A 27,904-nucleotide genomic window follows, 5' to 3' on the forward strand; every position below is an offset into this window, starting at 1 on the left:
GGACTTGTGATCCTGTGGTCCTGGGTTCGATCCCAGGCGCCGGCGAGAAACAATGGGCAGAGTTTCTTTCACCCTATGCCCCTGTTGCCTAGCAGTAAAATAGGTACCTGGGTGTTAGTCAGCTGTCACGGGCTGCTTCCTGGGGGTGGAGGCCTGGTCGAAGACCGGGCCGCGGGGACACTAAAGCCCCGAAATCATCTCAAGATAACCTCCAACACCCCGTTATCCCTAGCACCTCGTTATCTCCAACACTTCGTTATCTCTAACACATCGTTATCTCTAACACCTCTTTGTCTCTAACACCTCGTTATCTCAAACACTTCATTATCTCTAACACCTCGTTATCTCTACCACCTCGTTATCTCTAAAACCTCGTTATCTCTAACACTTCGTTATCCCTAACACCTCGTTTTCTCTAACACCTCGTTATCTCAAACACTTCATTATCTCTAACACCTCGTTATCTCTACCACCTCGTTATCTCTAAAACCTCGTTATCTCTAACACCACGTTATGTCTAACACCTCGTTATCTCCAAAACCTCGTTATCTCTAACACCTCGTTGTCTCTAACACCTCGTTATCTCATACAACTCGTTAACCCTAACACATTGTTATCTCCAACACCTCGTTATCTCTAACACCTCGTTATCTCCAACAGCTCGTTAACCCTAACACATCGTTATCTCCAACACCTCGTTATCTTTAACACCTCGTTATCCTTAACACCTCTTTATCTCTAACACCTCGTTATCTATGCCACCTCGTTATCTATAACACCTCGTTATCTCTAACACTTCGTTATCCCTAACACCTCGTTATCCCTAACACCTCGTTATCCCTAACACCTCGTTATCCCTAACACCTCGTTACCTCTAACACCTCGTTATCCCTAACACCTCGTTATCTCTAACACCTCGTTATCTCTATCACTTTGTTATCTCTAACACCTTGTTATCTCTACCACCTCGTTATCCCTAACACCTCATTATCTGTAACACTTAGTTATCTCTAACACCTCCTTATCTCTAACATCATTGAAAGCTCTGAGATTCAGAAGAGGGTTAAACAAGACAACACAGTTAAGCATCAAGCAGGAGACAGTGGCGAGAAGCTTCGTCTTCACCAGCCTCACCACTTCCCTCACAGTTGAACTATTCATGCAATATTTAAATTTTACGGCTTTTGAAATCTGTTGTGCATAAATACTATATTACGACTTGGTAAGGAATATTGGAAAGTGATTGATCGTATAGAACCATTATTTGCATGTGCGTGTGTGTATGTACTCACCTAATTGTGCTTCCGGGGGTTGAGCTTAGGCTCTTTAGTCCCGTCTCTGAACCGTCAATCAACTGATGTACAGATTCCTGAGCCTACTGGGCTCTATCTTATCTACATTTAAAACTTTGTACGGAGACACCCTACACCACATCACTGCCTAATGCATTCCACCTGTTAACTACTCTAACACTGAAAAAGTTCTTTCTAACGTCCCTGTGGCTACTCAGTCTCCTCGTATGTCCCCTTGTTCGCGTACCAACAGCTTCGTCGTGTGCTTGACAAGGTACGGGCTCAATGTTGGGGCCGCATGCTCCAGGATTGGTCTTACATATGTGGTGTACAAGATTCTGAATGAATTCTTACACAGGTTCCTGAACGCTGTTCTGATGTTAGCCAGCCTCGCATATGCCCCAGACGTTATTCTTTTTATGTGGGCTTCAGGAGACAGGTTTGGTGTGATATCAACTCCTAGATCTTTCTCTCTGTCCGTTTCATTAAGTACTTCATCCTCTATTCTGTATCCTGTGTCTGGCCTCCTGTTTCCACTGACTAGTTTCATTACTTTGCATTTACTCGGGTTGAACTTCAACAGCCATTTATTGGACCATTCACTCAGTCTGTCTAGGTCATCTTGTACCCTCCTACTATCATCCTCTGTTTCATTCCTCCTCATAATTTTTGCATCATCGGCAAACATTGAGAGAAACGATTCTATACCCTCTGGGAGATCATTTACATATATCAGAAACAGTATAGGTCCAAGAACTGACCTCTGCGGGACTCCACTTGTAACGTCTCGCCAATCTGAGACCTCACCCCTCACACTGACTCGTTGTCTCCTGTTGCTTAGGTACTCCTTTATCCAATGGAGTACCTTCCCTTTCACTACAGCCTGCATCTCCAGCTTTTTCACTAGCCTCTTGTGTGGTACTGTATCAAAGGCTTTCTGACAATCCAAAAATATGCAGTCTGCCCACCCTACTCTTTCTTGCCTTATTTTTGTTGTCTGGTCATAGAATTCAAGTAACCCTGTGAGGCAGGACCTGCCATCCCTGAACCCATGTTGATGCTGTGTTACAAAGTTCTTTCGCTCCAGGTGTTCCACCAGCTAACTTCGCACAATCTTCTCCATCAGCTTGCATGGTATGCAGGTTAGGGACACTGGCCTGTAGTTCAGTGCCTCCTGTCTATCCCCTTTCTTGTATATCGGGACTACGTTAGCTGCTTTCCAAATTTCTGGCAGTTCCCCTGTTGCCAGTGATTTGATATACACTATGGAGAGTGGTAGGCACAGTTCTTCTGCTCCTTCCTTTAGTATCCAAGGCGAGATTCTATCTGGGCCTATAGCCTTTGTCACATTCAACTCTAGTAAACACTTCCTTACTTCCCCGCTGGTAATCTCAAACTGGTTAGCTATTCTCTCTCTTATCTCTGGAATTTCTCCTTGTTCTACGGTGAAGACCTCCTGGAATTTCTTATTCCGTTCCTCACACACTTCAATGTCGTTTGTAGTGAATCCTTCTGCCCCTATCCTTAATTTTATAACCTGTTCCTTTACTGTTGTTTTTCTTCTGATGTGGCTATGCAGCAATTTAGGCTGAGTCTTTACCTTGCTTGTGGTGTCACTTTCGTATTGTCTTTCTGCCTCTCTTCTCATCGTGACATATTAATTCCTGGCATTCTGGTATCTTTCTCTGCTCTCCAGTGTCCTGTTATTCCTATAGTTTCTCCATGCCCTTTTACTTTGCTGCTTAGCTATCCTACATCTCTGATTAAACAATGGGTTTCTCATCTTCATTTCACTGTTTTCCTTTTGGACTGGGACAAACTTGTTTGCTGCGTCCTTGCACTTCTGCGTGATGTAGTCCATCATATCTTGGGCTGTATTTTCCCTGAGCTATGTTTCCCATGCTATATCTGTTAGGAATTTTCTTATCTCCTCAATAAGAGTTCAATAACCCTTCTTCAATCAGGTACTCAAACACCACTATACTGTGGTCGCTCATTCCTACTGGGCCCTCAAAAAGATTTCTCTTATGTCGGAGTCGTTCAGAGTGAAGACAAGGTCGAGTCTTGCTGGTTCGTCATTTCTTCTCATCCCTGTGGGTTCTCTGACATGCTGGGTTAAAAAGTTTCTAATCACCACCTCCAATAGTTTGGCTCTCCACGCATCTTCGCCTCCATGTGGTTCCTTGTTCTCCCAGTCAATCCTTCTGTGATTGAAGTCCTCCATGATGGGCAGGTGGGATCTATTTCTACAGGCAGCAGAGGCTGCCCTCTCAATTATAATGTTAACTGCCATGTTGTTGTTTTCATACTCTTGACTAGGTCTTCTGGCATTTGGTGGAGGGTTGTATATTACTGCTACTACTATTCTTCATCCTCCCATTGTCATGGTGCCTGCTATATGGTCTCTGAACCCCTCACAGCCCGGGATAGCCATCTCCTTAAAACTCCATTCCTTTCTCATGAGTAGGGCCACTCTGCCTCCTCCCCTACCTTCTCTCTCTTTCCTTATTACTGTGTACTCCTGGGGAAACATGGCATTCGTTATGGTTCCAGAGAGTTTTGTTTCAGTGAGTCCGATTACATCTGGGTTCACTTCTTGTGCTCTATCCCTTAGTTCACTTGTCTTGCTTGTGATCCCAGCTATGTTCGAGTACATAACCCCTGAAACTGACTTTCTTCTGCTTCTCCTCTGGGGGGGATCTGTGGAATTTGGGGTGAGTGGGAGCTGGGAGGATCTGGTACGGGGAGACTGGTGGAGGAGGGAGGGCTTGGGGGGGGTGGGGGAGAGGGGGAGGATAGAGGGGTGAGAGGAGGAGGGTAGGGGACATGGGTGAGAGGGGGAGGCTAGGGGGGGACAGTGAGAGGGGGAAAGTTGGGGGGGAGAGTGAGAGGGGGAGGGTTGGGGGGCATGGGGGGAGGAGAGGCTTTGGGGGATGGGGGGGGGGCAGAAAAGGGGGGAGGGCTTAGGGGGGGGCGTGGGGGGGGAAAGGGAAGGCTGAGGTGGGTGAGGAAGAGGGGAGGGTTTAAGGGAGTGGTGGAGAGGGGAAGACTTAGGTGGGGTGTGGGGGCAGGGGAGAACGGAGGGCTTGGGGGTGGGAGCGACGGGAGGGACTGTGGGAGAAGGGAGAGCTTGGTGGATGGGGGAGAAGGGAGGTCCTGGGGAGAGGGGAGAGTGGGAGGAGGGGGGTGGGTGGGGTAGGGTGCTCTAGGTGGTTACTTAGTAGGGGGTTGACAGGGGATGGGGTTGGTAGGGTGTTTGTTGGGTAGAATGTGGGGATGGTGCCCCACTCCCTGTGGCTGTTGCACTGTTTGAGGAGGGTTCCACACTCCCCTCTGTGATTGTAAGGTTCTCTGATTCCTCTCTCTCTCTCCCTGCGATCCTTCCTCGCGTCTGCTGCCTGCTTTCTCTCTTCCCTTGTCATATCCCTCTGTAGGAATGCTTTTTTGAACTTCTGTACATTTGCTAGACGGTTCTTCCTTGCTAACAGTTCCTCTTTCATGATTTCGCTCATGAATACCACCTTTATCATTTGGTCTCTGTCCTTGTTGTACTTTCCAAGTCTGAAAACCTTTGTGTATGTGTGTACTCATCTATTTGTACTCACCCATTTGTGCTTGCAGGGGTTGAGCTTTGGCTCTTTGGTCCTGCCTCTCAACTGTCAATCAACTGGTGTACAGGTTCCTGAGCCTACTGGGCTCTATCATATCTACATTTAAAACTCTGTATGGAGTCAGCATCCACCAAATCACTGCCTAATGCATTCCATCAGTTAACTACTCTGACACTGAAAAAGTTCCTTCTAACGTCCCTGTGGCTCATGTGGGTACCCTGTTTCCACCTGTTATCCCCTCGCCAGTGTTGAATAGTTTATCCTTGTTTACCCGGTCGATTCCCCTGAAGATTTTTTTTGGTTGTGATCATGTCCCCCCTTACTCTTCTGTCTTCTAGTGTCGTAAGGTGCATTTCCCGCAGCCTTTCCTTGTAATTCATGCCTCTTAGTTCTGGGACTTGTCTAGCAGCATACCTTTTGACTTTTTCCAGCTTCGTCTTGTGCTTGACAAGGTACGGGCTCCATGCTGGGGCCGCATGCTCCAGGATTGGTCTTACATATGTGTTGTACAAGATTCCTGAATGATTCAGTTTGTGTGTTAATGTGTGTACTCTCCTAATTGTGCTTGCGGGGCTTGAGCTCTGGCTCTTTGGTCCCGCCTCTCGACCGTCAATCTACTGGTGTACAGATTCCTGAGCCTCTCGAGCTCTATCATATTTATATCTGAAACTGTGTATGGAGTCAGCCTCCACCAAATCACTTTCTAGTGCATTCCATTTACTAACTCCTCTGACACTGAAAAAGTTCTTTCGAATATCTCTGTGGCTAATTTTGGGTACTCTGCTTCCACCTGTGCCCCCCTGTGCGTGTACCACCTGTGTTAAATAATCCATACTTGTCTACCTTGTCAATTCCCCTGAGAATTTTGTATATGATGATCATGTCTCCCTGGGCTCTTTTGTCTTCCGGCGACGTGAGGTGCAGTTCCCTCAGCCTTTCCTCGTAACTCATGCCTCTTAGTTTTGGGACTAGCCTAGTGGCATACCTCTGAACTTTTTTCCAGCTTCCTCTTGTGCTTGACAAAGTACGGGCTCCATGCTGGGTCGTATGCTTTACATACATGATTGTTACAGACTCGTCGCCCTTGTCAGGGGGTAGAGTGGCAGTTCCAGCGCCATCTACGAATCCGTACCCAAAACTGCCCGGGAATCGTACGTAATATGGACAATGCCATCTGGAGGTGGCTATCTAAAACCTGTAAATGGTTAAAGATTCTTGTCTTGGTCAGCCAGAGGGGTCGTTGTGAGTGACCTCTGATGAGGTGGCGCTTCAAGACCAGTGCCACCTAGTGTGTGTGTTACGACCCTGGGTTCCTCAGTGGAAACCAGAGATCAAAATTGAGCTATTAAACTTTCCTATAGTATAGTTGGATGCATCACGAGCTGAAACTGTTTGTTTCTTCCCTGCCAGATGTAAGACTATTCTTGTTTCTCAAAGAGCATTTAAAGACTGAGCTTGGGGTTGATTATTAAATAATAACATAGGCACCAACCATGTTTACTAATACTTTCTAATCATTTGTAAAGTAACAATATGTTGCATAGGGGAAGATTTTTAATGTGCTTAGCTGAACGATCAATTAGGATCCTCCCGGCACCACCACAATGCAGGAGGCCTGAGCTGGTCGCTGGGAGCCTTCTTCACTAGCTGGCGTTCGTGGGGACTAGACCTACTCTGTGGCTGCACCCCTACTCTGTGGCTGCATTTCTCCTCTTCTCCCTTCTCTTATTTCCCTTACCTTAAGTTCCCGTACCATTAAGTTAAGTACTGTGTGTTTAAGTGTACCTACTCTGGTAGTAACGATTGGTGAGACCTGGGGGTTGTATTTGCCAGGGTTTTGGGTACCCCTAAGTGTTGTGTTTTGGTATTAGGGTACCACGTGGTCTCACTACCCTAAGCTGCATCCAGCTTCAGGGCTTATCCAGTAGTACTTTACCCTAGCTTGTTCTTAGTGTAAACCTTGTATCCTGCCTAGGTGGACCAAGGCTTTTAACGTAAGATAGTGTGGTAAAGTTATTATTATTATTGTTATTGGTGTGAGTGTATATGGGGGGTTGTTAAGGGGTTAATAAATAAGTAAATTAGAACAGAGTATCCCTTCTTCCTGTGTGGGAGTGCATTGATCAACCTCTAGTCTGACATGGTCTAGTAGCAAGTTATTATTACTGTGGATAGTTTGTTTTGGGGGCCGGGCCTTTTAGTTCTCCCATAGTTGATAACTCTGTATTCTAACTACCCTTACCCCTTAATAGTACCAGTTCCCCATAGCAAGCCCACCATTTCCCATAACAAGTGGTTGGCCTGACCGGGAGGAACAGTAAATTTAAAAAAAATTAATTTTTGAGTGCCAAAACTAAAAATTCTTGTTTTCCGCAGAATGGTTGTGTTAGCCTAGGGTCCAGCTCATCTAGCAAAGAATTCATTTTTACTGACTGGACACCTAGCTGGATCTCTTCACGATTGAGGTAAGTGTGGCCTTGTGTTAAGGGCCGTGCAAATTTTTGTTTTTTCCAATTTTTATTTTTTAATTTTTTCTTTGGCTAGGAGCTAAATTAATTAGTGATGGCATCTGAAATGCAGGAACTGGCAAAGAATCCTTCAGTGGTAGAGATAAAGAAACTTATCAAGTCTAATTTAGTATTGTTAGGCAAGGAATTTGGCCTAGAATTAAATGACGTGGATAAAAAGTGGACTTTGGTGAATGAAATATTACAACATTGTATTGATCAAGAGCTATTGGAAAGTGATACACCTTTATGCCAGCCTAGCTAAGCGGAAAGTGCAGCTCATAGGGATAGAGAATTAACTCTAGAGTTAGCAAGAATAAAATTAGAGGAGCAATGACTCAAAACCGAGGAGGCTAGAATTAGAGCGAATGCCACTGGACCTCGACCTGCCGGGGATTCAAACCCCAGGCATTATGAGAAAAAGAATAACTTGCCTGAATTTTCAGAGTCGGACCCTGAAAGGTTTTTCAACCATTTTCAGAAATTGGCCATGTCTATAAATTGGCCAAAGGAAGAGTGGGTGAAAATCCTACAGGGAAGACTTAGGGGTAAAGCACAAGATATTTTTATAAACATGCCTGACGACGAGTGTTTTGAATATGATAGTCAGGGAACGTATTTTGCGGGCATATGAAATTACGCCTGAAGCTCACCGCCAAGCTTATCGCAAGCTTAGGCCTACTCACAACCAACCGCTCACTGAATTTTTGTTAATGATCAAATTAGATTGTTTGATAAATGGATTCGCTCGGCGAAAGCCGAAACATATGAGGCTCTCAGGAACGTAGTTTTAATGGAGCATTTTATAGATATTATACCAGAGAATGTTTCACATTACATTAGAAGTAGGATAGAGGTAAATTCTAAGATAGGGGATTTGGCCAAGATGGCAGAAAACTACATATTGGCGAGCAAAAGGCCCAATAAAATTAATTATACCCCACAGAGTAGCAAAACTTATACCCACAGCCAGTCCAGACCAGCTCATTCTAACCCTTTACCTAATGCACCTTCTGTTTCAGACATAACTAACCCTGTTAAATTGTCTAATCCCACGACACCTAAGAGTGAACCGAAGGGTAATTCTGTTAATGTCTCTTCTCCCCGACGATTCTGTGGTCACTGTAAATGTCCAAACCACACTATTAGCCGTTGTTGGCAACTGTACCCGGAAAAAAGACCCAATGCTCTAGTTGTGACACAGGGCTTGAGGCCTTCGGAAGGGTTAGGGAGTAAGACCTCCAACCCACAGTGGTTGGACTTGCTTACCCCATTCTTATCGAAAGGGAGACTACTTTTGTCTGAGGGTTCTTCCTGGAAGGACGTGGTGATCTTCCGAGACACCGGTGCCATCCAGACTTTAATTTTAGAGAGTGCTTTGCAAGGTGCCAACACTTTCTACACTGGAGAGGTGGTACTGGTCAAGGGTGTCACTAGTGATACTCGAGCAGTACCCCTCCATAACATTACCCTGGAATCTGATTTCCACAAGGGTGTTTGTACAGTCGGAGTCACTTCATACCTACCTTTCCCTAATGTTGATGAAATAGTTGGTAATGATTTAGCAGGGGGATAAGGTAGGGGACTCCAGACTGCCTATTATGTTGCCTACCCCTAAGGTTTGCCTGGATCCACCCGCCACAGAGGATAATGTTGTGTACCCTGCGTGCGCAGTGACCAGGTCTATGGGACTTAAATGTAAGGGCAGTCCTGTTCTTGCCAAGGTGGTAAATCCCCGAGGACACGAGGAACTTTCCGAGTGGTGAAAACCAAGTGGACCTCACGGACACATTCATGGCCCGACTCAATGACGTGGCCGAGGACATTGTAGAGAGTCTGCCACCGCCACCTACCGAGAGTAGTGGGGAGGTGGAGGAGAACACTGTTGAGCCTCGGCCAATGGCATCTGACCAAGGGCTAGATGCCTCCTTGAGTGAGTTACAGAAAGCTGACCCCACTCTTGCAGATTGTCATGAGACAGCTGTCTCTATGGAGGAAATTGTAGACGCAGCAACTGGGTACTACTACAATGATCAGATTTTGATGAGAAAATGGAGACCACAGAGTGCTCCCTTGTCAAATGAGTGGGAGGTAGTCCACCAGGTTATGTTGCCGACCTACTATAGAGAAAGAGTTTTGGCAGCTGCTCATGATGATCCTATGGGGGGACATCAAGGTATTAATATCACAAAATTTTAAAGTATTTTTTCTGGCCCAAGCTGAAAAGCGATGTGACAAAATTTTGTAATGCGTGTATTGTTTGTCAACTGCTTGGGAAACCAAACCAGACTCCACCTAAAGCTCCTCTAAGGCCTATTGTCATGCCAGAGGAACCATTTTCTCATGTGGTAATGGACTGTGTTGGACCATTACCTAGAACTAAGTCTGGTAATATTTACCTAATCACAATGATGTGTATCACTACTCGTTACCCAGAGGCTTTTGCTGTAAGGAACATCTGAGCAAAAACTGTTGTTGCTCGTATGTTGCAATTTTTTTCCACTTTTGGACTGCCTCAGGTCGTGCAAACTGACAATGGTACTAACTTTAAGTCTGATATTTTTTAACAATTTTGTAAGGACCATGGAATAACTCATAAGGTTTCCAGCCCATACCATCCACAGAGTCAGGGGTAATTGAACGTTTCCATCTAACTCTGAAGCAGATGTTGAAGACATCGTGCGAGAGTTCCCACACCTTCTGGGACGAGAATTTACCGTATGTTTTGTTTGCGGCTAGAGAGTGATTACAAAGTTCACTGGGTTGTTCTCCTTTTGAGTTAGTTTTTGGCCATAAAGTTCGTGGACCCTTTCAAATGTTACAGGAGAATCTGTTAGGGAACGTAACGTTAACCGAAGGTTCGGCTTTCTTTGCGCAACACCCTCGGAGACTCAAGGACTGCAAGGCGGCGGCACTAAAGTATCTTTGGAAGGCCCAAGAAAAGATGAAAGAACTTAACGATGCTAAATCTAAGTTGCGGGTATTTCAGCCTGGCGACCCTGTCCTGGTATTAAAGCCTCGACTAGGGAACACTATGTCCCACAAGTACGAAGGCCCCTACATTGTGACAGAAAAGACTGGGGACCTCACGTACAAAGTGAGGCACTCTGACAAGCGTAACCAGGTAATGCTCATACATGTAAATCGGCTGAAGAAGTTCCAGGGCCCCAGGCCCATTGCACTAACCAATGTTTCCATTTCCAGTGAGGGAGGGGATGATTGTTCTGGGGACCCAACTAATCTCATTCTCAATAATTCTAGTTCTGTGAATGCTGTAGAGGAGGGACTGTCCCATTTGCAGATGGCCCAACGTGAAGAGGTGCAGTCGTTGGTTGATGAATTCTCCAGTCTGTTCGGGGAGGTCCCGACCCAGACTGATGCCATTTGCCATGATGTCGAGTTGACGGACTACACCCCCATTCGCCTTCAACCCTATCGGATGAGTCCAGAAAAGAAGGCCATCGTACGGAAGGAGGTCGACTTCTTGCTCCAGCACGGCCTCATCCGGCCGAGCCAGGGCTCTTCGTGCTCGCCCTGCCTTTTGGTCCCCAAACCAGACAGCTCCTGGCGATTATGCACCGACTATTGGCAGCTCAACAAGGTGACCATTGTGGATGCCTATCCATTGCCCGTCCTCGAGGACTGCATCGTCGAGCTGGGACACGCTAAGTACATCTCGAAATTCGACCTCTCGAGGGGGTATTATCAAATCCCGCTCACTGAACGTGCTAAACAACTAACTGCGTTCGTGACACCCGAGGGTGTTTTTGAGTATCAAGTGTTACCGTTCGGCTTGCGTAATGCCCCTACCACGTTCCAGAGACTCATGAACTCTTTGCTCGCTAAGGTGCCAAATTGTCGGGCGTATTTAGATGATATCATGCTCTTTGACAGTAATTGGGCTGACCACATAGCTAGGTTACGCCAGTCGTTCACAATTTTAAAGAACGCAAATCTAACCTTAAATGCAAAAAAGTGTCATTTTGGCCAAGGCACAGTAACATACCTCGGTTATGAAGTGGGCCAAGGAAAGTGTTACCTCGGCAAGATAAAATCAGTGCCATTCTGGAGTATCCAGTGCTAAAGTCTAAAAAGGACGTTCAAAGATTTATCGGTATGTGTGCGTACTATCGACGCTTTTGTCAGAACTTTTCCAGTGTTGCCACTCCTCTCACAGACTTGTTGCGGAAGGCCGTTAAATTTAAGTGGTCATCAGACTGTGCAGAGGCATTTAAAAATTTGAAATTGATCTTAGTGTCCGCCCCAGTGCTTGCTAATCCAAGGTTCGACCGACCGTTTAAAATTCATGTTGACGCGTCTGACTCGGGTACTGGTGCAGTGTTGTTGCAAACTGGGGATGATCAGGTGGAACACACAGTATATTATTACTCTGTGAAATTTGACAAGGCGCAACGCAATTATTCAGTGGTAGAAAAAGAGGCGTTGGCGCTAGTGTTAACATGTAAAAAGTTTGAAGTTTACCCCCACAGGTAATATAGTGGAAGTGTACACGGACCATAACCCACTGGTCTTCCTGACTCAGATGAAGGGGAAGAATAAACGCATCCTCAGGTGGGCATTGTACCTACAGGACTTCAATCTTTCCATTACCCACCTACCGGGCCGGCTCAACGTGATAGCCGACGCTCTGTCCCGGTTGCCTGAATTATATTCATCTGAGCCACAGGAAGCCATTTACCAACTGTCATGCTTTAGTTAATTTTTTTTTTAGGTTCTCCTGTGACATTAAATATTCCGTGTCCAATTTATTTACTTCCCTGTTAGTTTTTTTGTGTATGTGTTTTTTTCTGAGAATTCCTTTGTACTTGCAGAGAAATTGTTGTTTTTGATTGATATTTTTTTGTCATAGATTTTCCGTTTTATTCTCTGTGTACTCTTACAAAAAAAAATATGACTACTATTCTAGTAGTCACATTTTTTTTTTCTCTGAAGGGGGGAGGAGTGTTACGACCCTGGGTTCCTCAGTGGAAACCAAAGGTCAAAATTGAGCTATTAAACTTTCCTATAGTATAGTTGGATGCATCACGAGCTGAAACTGTTTGTATCTTCCCTGCCAGATGTAAGACTATTCTTGTTTCTCAAAGAGCATTTAAAGACTGAGCTTGGGGTTGATTATTTAATAATAACATAGGCACCAACCATGTTTACTAATACTTTCTAATCATTTGTAAAGTAACAATATGTTGCATAGGGGAAGATTTTTAATGTGCTTAGCTGAACGATCAATTAGGATCCTCCCGGCACCACCACAATGCAGGAGGCCTGAGCTGGTCGCTGGGAGCCTACTTCTCTAGCTGGCGTTCGTGGGGACGAGACCTACTCTGTGGCTGCACCCCTACTCTGTGGCTGCATTTCTCCTCTTCTCCCTTCTCTTATTTCCCTTACCTTAAGTTCCTGTACCATTAAGTTAAGTACTGTGTGTTTAAGTGTGCCTACTCTGGTAGTAACGATTGGTAATACATGGGGGTAGTATTTGCCAGGGTTTTTGGTACCCCTAAGTGTTGTGTTTTGGTATTAGGATACCACGTGGTCTCACTACCCTAAGCTGCATCCAGCTTCAGTGCTTATCCAGTAGTACTTTACCCTAGCTTGTTCTTAGTGTAAACCTTGTATCCTGCCTAGGTGGACCAAGGCGTTTAACGTAAGATAGTGTGGTAAAGTTATTATTATTATTGTTATTGGTGTGAGTGTATAGGGGGGTTGTTAAGGGGTTAATAAATAAGTAAATTAGAACAGAGTATCCCTTCTTCCTGTGTGTGAGTGCATTGATCAACCCTTAGTTTGACATAGTCTCGTAGCAAGTTATTATTACTGTGGATAGTTTGTTTTGGGGGCCGGGCCTTTTAGTTCTCCCATAGTTGATAACTCTGTATTCTAACTACCCTTACCCCTTAATAGTACCAGTTCCCCATAGCAAGCCCACCATTTCCCATAACAGTGTGCTACAGAGCACAATGTCAACTCCCCAGTGGGTTAGTGGTATTTCCTAGTTTCGCCAGTACCGGCAAAGTCATTGATGACGTTTTTGTGTCCACAGAGATGACGTCTGGAGCCAACGGTACTGGAGAAAGGCAGTTCATCTTGGGCACTCCATAGTCTCCCTACATGGTCCTGGAAACGATCAAGTATGCTGCCGCCGATGAAGCAGTTTGGTAGCTGCAAGTGCTTAAGTGTTGAAAAGGATCGGCGTATCTTCGGGACTGGCTTAGGGGAGAGACTGACGACAGGGCTAGCTAGCTAACTAGACGCTAGAGACTGCTGCCAGGGGATCGCTACCCCTGTATTGGTTTGTGACTCCACTCAGCGTGTGGCTGAGGTAGTCTGCCAGCGAGTAGCTGGAGAGCGGTTGTTGGGGTACAGGCACCTCATGACACTGTCAGTGGGCTGGCCCACGTACAGGTGAACTCGCCGGTGTTCTTCCCAGTAAGGATGGATACGCTATTGGACAGTGAAGAGATACTGGGGCTTGATGAACTCTGCACGTGAGCACGTTTGATATCTTGAGCAAAAGGATTGTACAATAGTTGTAGTAGTAGCCAATCTGTTCTTTATATATTATTTATGGTGACAGTGTACATATATATACTTAACGGTGGTGGGAAGATATTTAATACATTGACCTAAAGAACAGTGTTTTGTTCATCCCTCCTACTTTTTTTGCACTACATAGCCACTTTCTTGAAAGCATACTTCCGACTTGGGGCCGGATACTATCATTTTGGTTCTACCATCGAAGAACCCGGTTGCGACCCATAGTGGCCGTAACAGTGATATACAAGGTTCTTAATGATTCCTTGCACAGGTTTCTGAAGGCAGTTCTGATGTTATCCAGCCTCGCATACGCCACCGATATTATTCTTTTGACGTGGGCTTCAGGAGACAGGTTTGGTGTGATATCAACTACAGATCTTTCTCTCTGACCGTTTCGTGAAGGACTTCATCTTCCATTTAGTATCCAGTGGCTTGCCTAATTCTTCCTCCCCCTAGTTTCATTATCTTGCAATAACTTGGGTTGAACTTTAGTAGCCATTTGTTGGACCATTCATTCAGTTTGTCTAGGTCATCTTGTAGCCTCGTTCTATCTTCCTCTGTCTTAACCCTCCTCATAATCTTTGCATCATCAGCAAACATTGAGAGGAACGAGTCTATTCCCTCTCGGAGATCATTTACATATATCAGGAACAGTATAGGTCGAGAGACTGAACCCTGAATTACTCCACTGGTGACGTCACGCCCCACCAAGACCTCACCCCCTCACCGTGACTCGCTGTCTTCTGTTGCTTAGGTACTCCTTTATCCTGTGGAGTACCTTCCCTGTCATTGCTGCCTACATCTCCTGTTTGTGCACTAGTCTTATGAGGTACTGTGTCAAAGGCTTTCTGGCAATCAAAAAATATGCAGTCTGCCCACCCTTCTCTTTCTTGCCTGATTTTTGTTGCCTGGTCGAAGAATTCAATCAATCCTGTGAGACATGATCTGGCATCCCTGAGCCCATGTCGATGTTGTGATACAAAGTTTTTCCACTCCAGTGGAAGTGGACCAATGCACGCTCAAGCTCGATACTTGGGATCTGACAAGTGATTGGAAGAGGACTGTGTTCTTGATAATCTACAATCCCTCACCAAACAGTAGAAGGCTCAGACAAAAATATGATGACAACAACAAGACATGTATAAATGAACTGCAGAGGGATTGCAACAACAGCTCACAGATTGAGAGCGAAACTGCTGATCATGGGGGACCTAGATCTCGGAGAGATCGATTGGAAATCATGAAATCCCCCATGGTGGGGAAGAAACGTGGGGAGCAAAATTAATGGAAGTTATAGATAGGAATTTATTAACACAACTTGTAAAGGAAGGCAAAAAGAAGAGAGGAGGGGATACACCAAGCTTATTAGACCTCATTTTCACCCAGAATGCAGAAAAATTACGAGTATTGAACATTAAGTACCACTAGGAGCCAGTGATAATTGTGCCATAGTCACTGACTACATGATCGAGCTTAAAAATGTGACCACGGGACAAGAGGTCTGGATAAAGAGAGCAGACTATAGGAAAGGGGATTACAGAAGGATAAGAGAATATCTGGGACAAGTGCAGTGAGAAGAGGAACAAAGACATAGAGGAAAAACAGAGCAAGTATGATGGACCTAGTCAAGTGGAAATGCCAGGAGGCCGAAGAGAGTTTCATACCAACACTAAAGGAAAAAAGTTGAAGGGAGTATTTAATCCTATGGTTTAATAGACAGTGCCAGGAAGCATAAATGAGGAGCAGGAGGGTGAGGAGAAAGTACAGATGACAATATGATTAACTGCAACAGAGCTAAGAATGATTACAATAATATAAGGAGAGAATCGAAAAGGAATTATGAAAACGATATTGTAATGAAAGCGAAAAAGCAACTTAAATGACTTCATAGTCATTTAAGCAGGAAAAAGTCGGTGAACGACCAAGTGACAAGACAAAGAAAAACAGTGGGGGCATATACAGAAAGTGACAAGGAAATCTACGAGGTACTGAATGCCAGTTTCCATGGAGTGTTCACAACAGAGCCTGAGCAGTTCCCATTGTTAGAAGAGATGACCCAAGATGAGAGACTATCAGATATAGAAGTGACAGCAGAGGAGGTCATGAAACAGCTGACAACACTTGATGAAACTAAAGCACTGGACCAGACAATGTATCACCCTGGATAATAAAAGAGGCAGCGCAGGCCCTCAGCGTGCCTCTGGCAAGGATCTATAATGAGTCGCTTACAAAGGGAGAGTTGCCAGGTTGCTAGAAGAAGGCAAATGTGGTACCAATTTTCAAGAAAGGAGATTGGAATGAGATACTTCACTACAGACCAGTATCACTGACAAGCATCCCCTGTAAAGTACTTGAAAGAATAATCAGGTTAAGACTTGTTACACAACTAGATAACATTATATATGTAAACAAACACTAACATAGTTTCAGAGAAAAGAGTTCATGCCAAACAAACATTCTGGAATTCTATGATAAAATAACAAAAATAAGGCAGGACAGGGAAAGTTGGGCAAACTGCATATTTCTGGACTGCCAAAAAGGAATGTGACACAATATCTCACAGGAGACTGCTATTCAAACTTGAGAGGCAGGCGGGAGAAAGCCGAAAAGCCCTAGCTTGGGAAAAGAATTACTTGACAGGAAGGAACTACAGAGTAACAGTCAGGGGGCGAGAAGTCAGACTGGCGAACCGAAAAGAGTGGAGTACCTCAAGGATATGTGCTGGGACCAGTTCTATTTCTAATATACGTGAAAGACGTGTCTAAAGGAGTCGAGTCCTATATGTCGATGTTCTCGGTAGGGGGTAAACTTACCGTGGGTGTAGACGGTAAACTTACCCTGGGTGTAGACGGTAAACTTACCCTGGGTGTAGACGGAATACTCACCCTGGGTGTAGACGGTATACTCACCCTGGGTGTAGACGGTATACTCACCCTGGGTGTAGACGGTAAACTCACCCTGGGTGTAGACGGTAAACTTACCCTGGGTGTAGACGGTATACTCACCCTGGGTGTAGACGGTATACTCACCCTGGGTGTAGACGGTAAACTCACCCTGGATGTAGACGGTAAACTTGCAGGGGGCGGTCTGAGCACCGACGGTGTTCTGCGCCCAGCACCACACTTCAACACTCTCCTCCTCCACATGGGTCAGCGTGTAGTGCCCAGTCAATCCCTCCTTCCGTCCCACGCTGTGTAGTCTCACAGGCTGACTCTCTGTGGTGGAAAGGAGAGTTGTGATGGGAAGGGAATGTGGGAGGGTTAAGGGTGCATGAGTACTGGTGGAGGGAGAGGGACCGACACTCACAGTAAACACAGTACTGGTGGGAGAGGGGCTGACATTCACAGTAAACACAGTACTGGTGGAGGGAGAGGGACCGATACTCACAGTAAACACAGTACTGGTGGTGGGAGAGGGGCCGTCACTCACAGTAAACACAGTACTGGCGGTGGGAGAGGAGAGGACACTCACAGTAAACACAGTACTGGTGGTGGGAGAGGGGCCGACACTCACAGTAAACACAGTATTGGTGGTGGGAGAGTGGCCGATACTCACAATAAACACAGTACTGGTGGTGGGAGAGTGGCCGACACTCACAGTAAACACAGTACTGGTGGTGGGAGAGGGGTCGACATTCACAGTAAACACAGTACTGGTGGAGGGAGAGGGGTCGACACTCACAGTAAACACGGTACTGGTGGAGGGAGAGTGGCCGACACTCACTGTAAACACAATACTGGTGGTGGGAGAGGAGCCGACACAGAAAACACAGTACTGGTGGTGGGAGAGTGGCCGACACTCATAGTAAACACAGTACTGGTGGTGGGAGAGTGGCCGACACAGTAAACACAGTACTGGTGGTGGGAGAGTGGCCGACACAGTAAACACAGTACTGGTGGTGGGAGAGTGGCCGACACTCACAGTACTGGTGGTGGGAGAGGGGCCGACACAGTAAACACAGTACTGGTGGTGGGAGAGGGGCCGACAAAGTAAACACAGTAATGGTGGTGGGAGAGTGGCCGATACTCACAGTAAACACAGTACTGGTGGAGGGAGTGGGGCCGACACTCACAGTAAACACAGTACTGGTGGTGGGAGAGGGGCCGACACTCACAGTAAACACAGTACTGGTGGTGGGAGAGGGGCCGACACAGTAAACACAGTACTGGTGGTGGGAGAGGGGCCGACACTCACAGTAAACATAGTACTGGTGGTGGGAGAGGAGAGGACACTCACAGTAAACACAGTACTGGTGGTGGGAGAGGAGCCGACACAGTAAACACAGTACTGGTGGTGGGAGAGGGGCCGACACTCACAGTACTGCTGGTGGTAGAGGAGCCTACACAGTAAACACAGTACTGGTGGTGGGAGAGGGGTCAACACTCACAGTAAACACAGTACTGGTGGAGGGAGAGGGGTCGACACTCACAGTAAACACAGTACTGGTGGAGGGAGAGTGGCCGACACTCACAGTAAACACAGTACTGGTGGTGGGAGAGTGGCCGACACTCACAGTAAACACAGTACTGGTGGAGGGAGAGTGGCCGACACTCACAGTAAACACGGCCACTCTCCCTCCACCAGTACTGTGTTTACTGTGAGTGTCGGCCACTCTCCCTCCACCAGTACTGTGTTTACTGTGAGTGTCCTCTCCTCTCCCACCACCAGTACTGTGTTTACTGTGAGTGTCGGCCCCTCTCCCACCACCAGTACTGTGTTTACTGTGTCGGCCCCTCTCCCACCACCAGTACTGTGTTTACTGTGAGTGTCGGCCACTCTCCCACCACCAGTACTGTGTTTACTGTGAGTGTCGGCCCCTCTCCCACCACCAGTACTGTGTTTACTGTGTCGGCTCCTCTCCCTCCACCAGTACTGTGTTTACTGTGAGTGTCGGCCACTCTCCCTCCACCAGTACTGACACTTAGAGTAAACACAGTACTGGTGGAGGGAGAGGAGCCGACACAGTAAACACAGTACTGGTGGAGGGAGAGGAGCCGACACAGTAAACACAGTACTGGTGGTGGGAGAGGGGCCGACACTCACAGTAAACACAGTACTGGTGGTGGGAGAGGGGCCGACACTCACAGTAAACACAGTACTGGTGGTGGGAGAGGGGCCGACACAGTAAACACAGTACTGGTGGTGGGAGAGGGGCCGACACTCACAGTAAACACAGTACTGGTGGTGGGAGAGGAGAGGACACTCACAGTAAACACAGTACTGGTAGTGGAAGAGGAGCCGACACAGTAAACACAGTACTGGTGGTGGGAGAGGGGCCGACACTCACAGTAAACACAGTACTGGTGGTGGGAGAGTGGCCGACACTCACAGTAAACACAGTACTGGTGGTGGGAGAGGAGCCGACACTCACAGTAAACACAGTACTGGTGGTGGGAGAGGGGTCGACACTCACAGTAAACACAGTACTGGTGGAGGGAGAGGGATCGACACTTACAGTAAACACAGTACTGGTGGAGGGAGAGTGGCCGAAACTCACAGTAAACACAGTACTGGTGGAGGGAGAGTGGTCGACACTCACAGTAAACACAGTACTGGTGGAGGGAGAGGGACCGACACTCACAGTAAACAGAGTACTGGTGGTGGGAGAGTGGCCGACACTCACAGTAAAAACAGTACTGGTGGAGGGAGAGTGGCCGACACTCACAGTAAACACAGTACTGGTGGTGGGAGAGTGGCCGACACAGTAAACACAGTACTGGTGGTGGGAGAGTGGCCGACACTCACAGTACTGGTGGTGGGAGAGGGGCCGACACAGTAAACACAGTACTGGTGGTGGGAGAGGGGCCGACAAAGTAAACACAGTACTGGTTGTGGGAGAGTAGCCGATACTCACAGTAAACACAGTACTGGTGGAGGGAGAGGGGCCGACACTCACAGTATACACAGTACTGGTGGTGGGAGAGGGGCCGACACTCACAGTAAACACAGTACTGGTGGTGGGAGAGGGGCCGCCACAGTAAACACAGTACTGGTGGTGGGAGAGGGGCCGACACTCACAGTAAACACAGTACTGGTGGTGGGAGAGTGGCCGACACTCACAGTAAACACAGTACTGGTGGAGGAAGAGTGGCCGACACTCACAGTAAACACAGTACTGGTGGAGGGAGAGGAGCCGACACAGTAAACACAGTACTGGTGGTGGGAGAGGGGCCGACACTCACAGTACTGCTGGTGGTAGAGGAGCCGACACAGTAAACACAGTACTGGTGGTGGGAGAGGGGTCAACACTCACAGTAAACACAGTACTGGTGGTGGGAGAGTGGCCGACACTCACAGTAAACACAGTACTGGTGGAGGAAGAGTGGCCGACACTCACAGTAAACACAGTACTGGTGGAGGGAGAGTGGCCGACACTCACAGTAAACACAGTACTGGTGGAGGGAGAGGAGCCGACACAGTAAACACAGTACTGGTGGTGGGAGAGGGGCCGACACTCACAGTAAACACAGTACTGGTGGTGGGAGAGTGGCCGACACTCACAGTAAACACAGTACTGGTGGTGGGAGAGGGGCCGACACAGTAAACACAGTACTGGTGGTGGGAGAGGGGCCGACACAGTAAACACAGTACTGGTGGTGGGAGAGGGGCCGACACTCACAGTAAACACTGTACTGGTGGTGGGAGAGGAGAGGACACTCACAGTAAACACAGTATTGGTAATGGGAGAGGAGCCGACACAGTAAACACAGTACTGGTGGTAGGAGAGGGGCCGACACTCACAGTACTGCTGGTGGTAGAGGAGCCGACACAGTAAACACGGTACTGGTGGAGGGACAGTGGCCGACACTCACAGTAAACACAGTACTGGTGGTGGGAGAGTGGCCGACACTCACAGTAAACACAGTACTGGTGGTGGGAGAGGAGCCGACACTCACAGTAAACACAGTACTGGTGGTGGGAGAGGGGTCGACACTCACAGTAAACACAGTACTGGTGGAGGGAGAGTGACCGACACTTACAGTAAACACAGTACTGGTGGAGGGAGAGTGGCCGACACTCACAGTAAACACAGTACTGGTGGAGGGAGAGGGACCGACACTCACAGTAAACACAGTACTGGTGGAGGGAGAGTGGCCGACACTCACAGTAAACACAGTACTGGTGGTGGGAGAGTGGCCGACACTCACAGTAAACACAGTACTGGTGGAGGGAGAGGGACCGACACTCACAGTAAACACAGTTCTGGTGGAGGGAGAGTGGCCGACACTCACAGTAAACACAGTACTGGTGGAGGGAGAGGGACCGACACTTACGGTAAACACAGTACTGGTGGAGGGAGAGTGGCCGACACTCACAGTAAACACAGTACTGGTGGAGGGAGAGGAACCGACACTCACAGTAAACACAGTACTGGTGGAGGAAGAGTGGCAGACACTCACAGTAAACACAGTACTGGTGGTGGGAGAGAAACCGACACAGTAAACACAGTACTGGTGGAGGGAGAGTGGCCGACACTCACAGTAAACACAGTACTGGTGGAGGGAGAGTGGCCGACACTCACAGTAAAAACAGTACTGGTGGAGGGAGAGTGGCCGACACTCACAGTAAACACAGTACTGGTGGTGGGAGAGTGGCCGACACAGTAAACACAGTACTGGTGGTGGGAGAGTGGCCGACACTCACAGTACTGGTGGTGGGAGAGGGGCCGACACAGTAAACACAGTACTGGTGGTGGGAGAGGGGCCGACAAAGTAAACACAGTACTGGTTGTGGGAGAGTAGCCGATACTCACAGTAAACACAGTACTGGTGGAGGGAGAGGGGCCGACACTCACAGTATACACAGTACTGGTGGTGGGAGAGGGGCCGACACTCACAGTAAACACAGTACTGGTGGTGGGAGAGGGGCCGACACAGTAAACACAGTACTGGTGGTGGGAGAGGGGCCGACACTCACAGTAAACACAGTACTGGTGGTGGGAGAGGGGTCGACATTCACAGTAAACACAGTACTGGTGGAGGGAGAGGGGTCGACACTCACAGTAAACACGGTACTGGTGGAGGGAGAGTGGCCGACACTCACTGTAAACACAATACTGGTGGTGGGAGAGGAGCCGACACAGAAAACACAGTACTGGTGGTGGGAGAGTGGCCGACACTCATAGTAAACACAGTACTGGTGGTGGGAGAGTGGCCGACACAGTAAACACAGTACTGGTGGTGGGAGAGTGGCCGACACAGTAAACACAGTACTGGTGGTGGGAGAGTGGCCGACACTCACAGTACTGGTGGTGGGAGAGGGGCCGACACAGTAAACACAGTACTGGTGGTGGGAGAGGGGCCGACAAAGTAAACACAGTAATGGTGGTGGGAGAGTGGCCGATACTCACAGTAAACACAGTACTGGTGGAGGGAGTGGGGCCGACACTCACAGTAAACACAGTACTGGTGGTGGGAGAGGGGCCGACACTCACAGTAAACACAGTACTGGTGGTGGGAGAGGGGCCGACACAGTAAACACAGTACTGGTGGTGGGAGAGGGGCCGACACTCACAGTAAACATAGTACTGGTGGTGGGAGAGGAGAGGACACTCACAGTAAACACAGTACTGGTGGTGGGAGAGGAGCCGACACAGTAAACACAGTACTGGTGGTGGGAGAGGGGCCGACACTCACAGTACTGCTGGTGGTAGAGGAGCCTACACAGTAAACACAGTACTGGTGGTGGGAGAGGGGTCAACACTCACAGTAAACACAGTACTGGTGGAGGGAGAGGGGTCGACACTCACAGTAAACACAGTACTGGTGGAGGGAGAGTGGCCGACACTCACAGTAAACACAGTACTGGTGGTGGGAGAGTGGCCGACACTCACAGTAAACACAGTACTGGTGGAGGGAGAGTGGCCGACACTCACAGTAAACACGGCCACTCTCCCTCCACCAGTACTGTGTTTACTGTGAGTGTCGGCCACTCTCCCTCCACCAGTACTGTGTTTACTGTGAGTGTCCTCTCCTCTCCCACCACCAGTACTGTGTTTACTGTGAGTGTCGGCCCCTCTCCCACCACCAGTACTGTGTTTACTGTGTCGGCCCCTCTCCCACCACCAGTACTGTGTTTACTGTGAGTGTCGGCCACTCTCCCACCACCAGTACTGTGTTTACTGTGAGTGTCGGCCCCTCTCCCACCACCAGTACTGTGTTTACTGTGTCGGCTCCTCTCCCTCCACCAGTACTGTGTTTACTGTGAGTGTCGGCCACTCTCCCTCCACCAGTACTGACACTTAGAGTAAACACAGTACTGGTGGAGGGAGAGGAGCCGACACAGTAAACACAGTACTGGTGGAGGGAGAGGAGCCGACACAGTAAACACAGTACTGGTGGTGGGAGAGGGGCCGACACTCACAGTAAACACAGTACTGGTGGTGGGAGAGGGGCCGACACTCACAGTAAACACAGTACTGGTGGTGGGAGAGGGGCCGACACAGTAAACACAGTACTGGTGGTGGGAGAGGGGCCGACACTCACAGTAAACACAGTACTGGTGGTGGGAGAGGAGAGGACACTCACAGTAAACACAGTACTGGTAGTGGAAGAGGAGCCGACACAGTAAACACAGTACTGGTGGTGGGAGAGGGGCCGACACTCACAGTAAACACAGTACTGGTGGTGGGAGAGTGGCCGACACTCACAGTAAACACAGTACTGGTGGTGGGAGAGGAGCCGACACTCACAGTAAACACAGTACTGGTGGTGGGAGAGGGGTCGACACTCACAGTAAACACAGTACTGGTGGAGGGAGAGGGATCGACACTTACAGTAAACACAGTACTGGTGGAGGGAGAGTGGCCGAAACTCACAGTAAACACAGTACTGGTGGAGGGAGAGTGGTCGACACTCACAGTAAACACAGTACTGGTGGAGGGAGAGGGACCGACACTCACAGTAAACAGAGTACTGGTGGTGGGAGAGTGGCCGACACTCACAGTAAAAACAGTACTGGTGGAGGGAGAGTGGCCGACACTCACAGTAAACACAGTACTGGTGGTGGGAGAGTGGCCGACACAGTAAACACAGTACTGGTGGTGGGAGAGTGGCCGACACTCACAGTACTGGTGGTGGGAGAGGGGCCGACACAGTAAACACAGTACTGGTGGTGGGAGAGGGGCCGACAAAGTAAACACAGTACTGGTTGTGGGAGAGTAGCCGATACTCACAGTAAACACAGTACTGGTGGAGGGAGAGGGGCCGACACTCACAGTATACACAGTACTGGTGGTGGGAGAGGGGCCGACACTCACAGTAAACACAGTACTGGTGGTGGGAGAGGGGCCGCCACAGTAAACACAGTACTGGTGGTGGGAGAGGGGCCGACACTCACAGTAAACACAGTACTGGTGGTGGGAGAGTGGCCGACACTCACAGTAAACACAGTACTGGTGGAGGAAGAGTGGCCGACACTCACAGTAAACACAGTACTGGTGGAGGGAGAGGAGCCGACACAGTAAACACAGTACTGGTGGTGGGAGAGGGGCCGACACTCACAGTACTGCTGGTGGTAGAGGAGCCGACACAGTAAACACAGTACTGGTGGTGGGAGAGGGGTCAACACTCACAGTAAACACAGTACTGGTGGTGGGAGAGTGGCCGACACTCACAGTAAACACAGTACTGGTGGAGGAAGAGTGGCCGACACTCACAGTAAACACAGTACTGGTGGAGGGAGAGTGGCCGACACTCACAGTAAACACAGTACTGGTGGAGGGAGAGGAGCCGACACAGTAAACACAGTACTGGTGGTGGGAGAGGGGCCGACACTCACAGTAAACACAGTACTGGTGGTGGGAGAGTGGCCGACACTCACAGTAAACACAGTACTGGTGGTGGGAGAGGGGCCGACACAGTAAACACAGTACTGGTGGTGGGAGAGGGGCCGACACAGTAAACACAGTACTGGTGGTGGGAGAGGGGCCGACACTCACAGTAAACACTGTACTGGTGGTGGGAGAGGAGAGGACACTCACAGTAAACACAGTATTGGTAATGGGAGAGGAGCCGACACAGTAAACACAGTACTGGTGGTAGGAGAGGGGCCGACACTCACAGTACTGCTGGTGGTAGAGGAGCCGACACAGTAAACACGGTACTGGTGGAGGGACAGTGGCCGACACTCACAGTAAACACAGTACTGGTGGTGGGAGAGTGGCCGACACTCACAGTAAACACAGTACTGGTGGTGGGAGAGGAGCCGACACTCACAGTAAACACAGTACTGGTGGTGGGAGAGGGGTCGACACTCACAGTAAACACAGTACTGGTGGAGGGAGAGTGACCGACACTTACAGTAAACACAGTACTGGTGGAGGGAGAGTGGCCGACACTCACAGTAAACACAGTACTGGTGGAGGGAGAGGGACCGACACTCACAGTAAACACAGTACTGGTGGAGGGAGAGTGGCCGACACTCACAGTAAACACAGTACTGGTGGTGGGAGAGTGGCCGACACTCACAGTAAACACAGTACTGGTGGAGGGAGAGGGACCGACACTCACAGTAAACACAGTTCTGGTGGAGGGAGAGTGGCCGACACTCACAGTAAACACAGTACTGGTGGAGGGAGAGGGACCGACACTTATGGTAAACACAGTACTGGTGGAGGGAGAGTGGCCGACACTCACAGTAAACACAGTACTGGTGGAGGGAGAGGAACCGACACTCACAGTAAACACAGTACTGGTGGAGGAAGAGTGGCAGACACTCACAGTAAACACAGTACTGGTGGTGGGAGAGAAACCGACACAGTAAACACAGTACTGGTGGAGGGAGAGTGGCCGACACTCACAGTAAACACAGTACTGGTGGAGGGAGAGTGGCCGACACTCACAGTAAAAACAGTACTGGTGGAGGGAGAGTGGCCGACACTCACAGTAAACACAGTACTGGTGGTGGGAGAGTGGCCGACACAGTAAACACAGTACTGGTGGTGGGAGAGTGGCCGACACTCACAGTACTGGTGGTGGGAGAGGGGCCGACACAGTAAACACAGTACTGGTGGTGGGAGAGGGGCCGACAAAGTAAACACAGTACTGGTTGTGGGAGAGTAGCCGATACTCACAGTAAACACAGTACTGGTGGAGGGAGAGGGGCCGACACTCACAGTATACACAGTACTGGTGGTGGGAGAGGGGCCGACACTCACAGTAAACACAGTACTGGTGGTGGGAGAGGGGCCGACACAGTAAACACAGTACTGGTGGTGGGAGAGGGGCCGACACTCACAGTAAACACAGTACTGGTGGTGGGAGAGTGGCCGACACTCACAGTAAACACAGTACTGGTGGAGGAAGAGTGGCCGACACTCACAGTAAACACAGTACTGGTGGAGGGAGAGGAGCCGACACAGTAAACACAGTACTGGTGGTGGGAGAGGGGCCGACACTCACAGTACTGCTGGTGGTAGAGGAGCCGACACAGTAAACACAGTACTGGTGGTGGGAGAGGGGTCAACACTCACAGTAAACACAGTACTGGTGGTGGGAGAGTGGCCGACACTCACAGTAAACACAGTACTGGTGGAGGAAGAGTGGCCGACACTCACAGTAAACACAGTACTGGTGGAGGGAGAGTGGCCGACACTCACAGTAAACACAGTACTGGTGGAGGGAGAGGAGCCGACACAGTAAACACAGTACTGGTGGTGGGAGAGGGGCCGACACTCACAGTAAACACAGTACTGGTGGTGGGAGAGTGGCCGACACTCACAGTAAACACAGTACTGGTGGTGGGAGAGGGGCCGACACAGTAAACACAGTACTGGTGGTGGGAGAGGGGCCGACACAGTAAACACAGTACTGGTGGTGGGAGAGGGGCCGACACTCACAGTAAACACAGTACTGGTGGTGGGAGAGGAGAGGACACTCACAGTAAACACAGTACTGGTAATGGGAGAGGAGCCGACACAGTAAACACAGTACTGGTGGTAGGAGAGGGGCCGACACTCACAGTACTGCTGGTGGTAGAGGAGCCGACACAGTAAACACGGTACTGGTGGAGGGACAGTGGCCGACACTCACAGTAAACACAGTACTGGTGGTGGGAGAGTGGCCGACACTCACAGTAAACACAGTACTGGTGGTGGGAGAGGAGCCGACACTCACAGTAAACACAGTACTGGTGGTGGGAGAGGGGTCGACACTCACAGTAAACACAGTACTGGTGGAGGGAGAGGGACCGACACTTACAGTAAACACAGTACTGGTGGAGGGAGAGTGGCCGACACTCACAGTAAACACAGTACTGGTGGAGGGAGAGGGACCGACACTCACAGTAAACACAGTACTGGTGGAGGGAGAGTGGCCGACACTCACAGTAAACACAGTACTGGTGGTGGGAGAGTGGCCGACACTCACAGTAAACACAGTACTGGTGGAGGGAGAGGGACCGACACTCACAGTAAACACAGTTCTGGTGGAGGGAGAGTGGCCGACACTCACAGTAAACACAGTACTGGTGGAGGGAGAGGGACCGACACTCACAGTAAACACAGTACTGGTGGAGGGAGAGTGGCCGACACTCACAGTAAACACAGTACTGGTGGAGGGAGAGGAACCGACACTCACAGTAAACACAGTACTGGTGGAGGAAGAGTGGCAGACACTCACAGTAAACACAGTACTGGTGGTGGGAGAGAAACCGACACAGTAAACACAGTACTGGTGGAGGGAGAGTGGCCGACACTCACAGTAAACACAGTACTGGTAGAGGGAGAGTGGCCGACACTCACAGTAAACACAGTACTGGTGGAGGGAGAGGGACCGACACTCACAGTAAACAGAGTACTGGTGGTGGGAGAGTGGCCGACACTCACAGTAAAAACAGTAATGGTGGAGGGAGAGTGGCCGACACTCACAGTAAACACAGTACTGGTGGTGGGAGAGTGGCCGACACAGTAAACACAGTACTGGTGGTGGGAGAGTGGCCGACA

At 48.9% G+C, this 27,904-nt stretch overlaps 1 protein-coding gene across 1 annotated transcript in view; it reads right to left on the reverse strand.

Annotated features, from left to right (window-relative positions):
- Positions 1–27,904, reverse strand: part of LOC138371747 (uncharacterized) — a 311,310-nt gene that overhangs the window by 118,209 nt on the left and 165,197 nt on the right. The window contains exon 3 of the mRNA XM_069336768.1: positions 17,016–17,177. Coding sequence (XP_069192869.1) covers positions 17,016–17,177 — 162 coding nt within the window. The remainder of the gene's footprint in view (positions 1–17,015; positions 17,178–27,904) is intronic.

This window comes from Procambarus clarkii, chromosome 36 (assembly GCF_040958095.1).
Source record: "Procambarus clarkii isolate CNS0578487 chromosome 36, FALCON_Pclarkii_2.0, whole genome shotgun sequence".
Lineage (NCBI taxonomy): Eukaryota > Metazoa > Arthropoda > Malacostraca > Decapoda > Cambaridae > Procambarus > Procambarus clarkii.